Source organism: Elephantulus edwardii, unplaced genomic scaffold (genome assembly GCF_000299155.1).
Source record: "Elephantulus edwardii isolate Elephantulus edwardi_28Jun2011 unplaced genomic scaffold, EleEdw1.0 scaffold00046, whole genome shotgun sequence".
Classification (NCBI taxonomy): domain Eukaryota; kingdom Metazoa; phylum Chordata; class Mammalia; order Macroscelidea; family Macroscelididae; genus Elephantulus; species Elephantulus edwardii.
In genome coordinates this window covers 416,045-420,372 of record NW_006399796.1, presented here as the reverse complement: position 1 = coordinate 420,372, position 4,328 = coordinate 416,045, and the positions used below count along the sequence as shown (strand labels likewise).

Sequence of the window (4,328 nt, the reverse complement as noted above, 5' to 3'; positions counted from 1 at the left end):
TTTGTATGTTTTATAAAAATTTTATTTTATTAATTTTAATGAAAGTTTACAGAGATTTTGGATTTCCATTCATTCATTGCATTTTTCTCCCTGCCTCCCTTACCATTTCTCCCCCCAGTTTGCTCTTCTCTTTGAAAAGTAAAAGAAAATTTCTTTCGTTGGTATACAATCCACCCTCCTCCCTACCCCCGTACACTCCACTATGCATCCTTCATTCTGGACTCTTGTCATAACCGTGATACCCAATCATATATTGTTTTTAAATTGTTCTCTCCCTCATCTGGTTTCAATGCAGTATACATAATTTATCCAATTTTTCTCAGTCTCACCCTAACCCTGATTTCAGTCTCATTCTACAACAGTGGCACTATGCAGTATTTGTCAAGTATTTGTATGTTTTCACTTAGCAAAAGAATTCTTGATCACATAATATTTTAAATGTTGTGCTAACTTCAAGATTGACTGTTTGAGTCCCCTGCTGCTTGGTAAAAAGATCATCAGTGTCCTTCTGTAAAGATTTATAAAGTCTTGGAAACTGCAAAACCCTTGGAGGCTCACTATGATTCAGTCGACTTGATGGGAATGGGTTGGGTTTTATTTTGCTTTTATACTTAAAATTTCAGTTAACTGAATGTTGTATTTATTCTTTATAATATAAAAGTAAAATTTATATAGATTAACTCTAGGGATTAGATTTCTTTAAAAAATCAGTAATAAGTTGGTTTGATTGTAGAAGTTCAGTGAAGGGTTCAACTATGGTCACATTGGTCATGGAAATTTTTATATTTAAATGTGAATTCTTAGACTGGTCATGGAGAACCATCCGGTGGGTTTCGAGGCCATAAATTGCATGAGAGATTGCTTTTCTTTCTTCTGCAGAGCCACTGGTAGATGTCAACCCCCAGAAAGGAGTAGTCTTTGTTTTATGTCCTAGGGATTATGTCATCAGTGCACCTCATGGTTTATAATGAGGATAAAATTAATAAAGTATGTAGAATAGGTAGTATTAATACATGTCAATTTATGTCATTTATGCTAATTTTAAAAATATGCTTTACTTGTATCTTATTTTATAATACTCTTTTGCTTTTTTTTTTCTTGTTAATATGAAAACTTTATTACCAGTGTAACTAGCAGTTTATATTAGTGTGTTGTTGTTTTGGTTCAAGTTTATAGTCACTAAATTATGATTATTACTACCTTATGTAGTATTCTTTTGAAGGATTACACCAATTGCATTTTAATTCTTTAAAAATGTTTACTATAGTTATTTAAATAGACAATGTAAATAGCATGTTTAAACAGTTTATTTTTCATGACTAATACTTTCTGCCAGAAGTTTTTATATCTTCTTGGCTTTATTTACTTTCTTATTTAGCAAATCCTTATTTTGCTTAAATTTGGTTGTTTCTGTTCCTTTTTCCACTTTTCTTAAAAAAAACAACAACCCCAATTTATTGTTTTGAATACAGTCACTCATATACATTGTGTTTTATGTACTTAATTACCATTCTTAAACAACATGCCACTGGAAACTCTATGAAATTTGATAAATGATAATAGTTATAGAAAGACTTCAGGTCTTTTTTCCATAGGGTTGCTATGAGTCGTGCTCAACTCCACAGCCATCAACAACAACACTATTGATCTATACTTTTTAACTCCCTGTCTCTAAGTTTCTTTTGCACTATTTTTTTTAATAAAATTTTAATTTTATTGTGGTTTACTTACAAGTTTGTATACATTGTTATTTACACTGCATCTTTCCCCTTTCCTATAGCCATCCATCCCTCCACCTATCAAATTGTGTGACCTTGTGACTAAGCACCCCTACTCCCTACCCATCTTCACCCCTCTGTTTTCCCCTTCCCACTTTGGTACTCGTACACATTCTACAATAATGGTCTTATACCATTTTTTTCCTTATGGGACCGAGTTAGTTCACTTAGCATAATGCTCTCCAGTTCCTCCCAAGTCAGGTAGTAATTTACAATATCATTACTCTTGTGTGCTGCATAGTATTCCATTGTGTGAATTGACCATAATTTCTCAATCTATTCCATTGTGATTGGACATTTTGATTCTGTACATGTTCTTGAAATTGTGAATAACACTGCTATGAACATTGGTGTACAAGACTCTGTGCCTCAATTCTCATTTTTTCAGTATGGAATAGCTGGGTCATATGGAAAGAATTTCTAAGTTCAGCTTTTTTATGAACCGCCAAACTACCTTCCAGAATGGTTGTATCATTTTACAATCCCACAAGCAATGTTTTTAAAAGAGTTCCTATCTCGCTACATCCTCCCTAACATTTATTACTTGTTGCCCTGCTAAACTTTGCCACTGTTACAGGGGTAAATGGTATCTCATTTTAGTTTTGATTTGCATCTCTTTTATTCCCAGTGATTTTGAGCATTTCTTCATGTGCCTTTTGGCCATCAAGATGTCCTCCTCTGAAAAGTCTGTCCATGTCTTTTGTCCATTTTGAAATTGGATTATCAGTCTTTTTCTTTTGAAGGCCCAGGAATATTCTATTGGCTTTTGTTATGAGACTCTTGTTGGAGATGGTATTGTAAATGTTTTTTTCCAGTCAGTAGGTTTTCTTTTCACCCTGTTGGAAAAAGTTTTTGATGGGCATAGAGATTTTATCTTTAGAAGGTCCCATCCATCAATTTTATCCTCTTCAGATTGCATTTCTGGCTGTATTTCACACTCTTTAAACCATAGGCTAGGCCTTCTAAATTTGTTTATAGCTTCAGGGCTTACATTGTTAAGTGTCGTGTCCAGTCGCAGGCGACTCATAGTGACCCTATGAGGGAGAGTCCTCAATGCTTGGGTGCCTTTCATCCTCTCCCCAGGCTCATAGGGTTTCCGAAGGCAAGCTTTTATGGAAGTGGATGTCACTCCTCCTTCCATGCTTGTTTTAATCAGGGAGCTCCACCCCACTATCTGTCCACAGTGGGTAGCCAACCATTAACGCATTTGACACATCCATGCCACAGTGTTCAGCCTCACAGCAACCACAAGTGACTGCGGGACGGCAACTTGTACACCAGGGCTATACGACCTAGAGGAATGTCTGAACAAAAACAATGAAAGACTGGCCTGAGGGCTGCGGATTAAACGTCACCCATCTTGGTCTTGGTCACATTGTTTTCTCATCACTGGGCTTACATAGGGAAAAAAAAAAAGCAAAGTTATTAATGTTCTTTTTAACATGTTAACTATAACAAAGATAATTTACTTAAATATTTTTTATAAGACATAAACTTTGTACATTACAAAATTTATACTCAGATTTTTTATTTGTGCATCACTGACCCATGGTAGCACCAGTTAAGAAATTAAATGACGTTTCATTGGGCAAAACTGCTGCTAACGCACTTTAAAGACATTTCATCTGGACTTTTAAAAATAAACGTGGCATCGGGATTGGAGGAAGTCTTATCAACAACCTGTGTTATGCAGAAGACACAAACTTATTAAGTAAAAGTGTGGAGAACTTGAAGTGCTTGCTATAGGATAGTACCAGTTGTACTTTCAGAATGGATTACATCTTAACATCAAGAAAACAAAAATCCCCTCCACATGACAATTAGGTAACATCGTGACAGATGGAGAAAAGATTAAAGATGTAAACAATTTTATCTTTTTTTAAAAAATTTATTTTATCAATTTTAATGAACATTTACAGAAATTTTGGATTTCCATTCATTCATTGTGGCACTTTTTTCCCAACAATTTTATCTTCATGGATTCACAATCAACACCCTTGGTACCAATAGTCAAAAAGTGAAAAGATGTGTTGCAGTAAGAAAATCTGCTCTCTGAGACTTCTGCAGAGTGATGAAGGGAATCATGTCTGTTTACAGACTGAGTAGGCCTGATCTAATCCATCAGTTTGATCACTTGCTATGTATCTGAAAGTTGGACGGTGACTAAGGATAACAGAAAAAGAATTGGTGTCTTTGAGTTGTGGTGTTGGAGAAGAGTACTGGATAGCCCATGAACTGCCAAAATAACAAGTAAATTTGTCATAAAGAAAGTGTGAACTCCGTTCATTCACATTCTTATAGGGCATTGCTAGAGGAATTGTGTGTGCTGTGTAACTCCATTAAGAAAGGATTTGAAGGTCATGATGCTGACCAGGTTCCTAGGCCCTCGTTACCGGGAGCTGGCCAAGTACTGGCTACCCACGGTGGGCATGTGGGGCGCCGTGGGCTCCGTGGGGCTGGTGTGGGCCACTGACTGGAGGCTGATCCTGGATTGGGTGCCCTACATCAATGGCAAGTTCAAGAAGGACGATTGATAGAGCTGCCCTCGGC

At 36.2% G+C, this 4,328-nt stretch overlaps 2 protein-coding genes across 2 annotated transcripts in view; both read left to right on the top strand.

Moving 5' to 3' along the window:
- LOC102862398 (DTW domain-containing protein 2-like) overlaps window positions 1-4,328 on the top strand; it is a 142,205-nt gene that overhangs the window by 89,637 nt on the left and 48,240 nt on the right. The window lies entirely within an intron of this gene.
- Window positions 4,142-4,312, top strand: LOC102872806 (cytochrome b-c1 complex subunit 10-like). Its single transcript, XM_006885986.1, has one exon. The coding sequence runs from the start codon at window positions 4,142-4,144 to the stop codon at window positions 4,310-4,312; it is 171 nt and encodes a 56-aa protein (XP_006886048.1).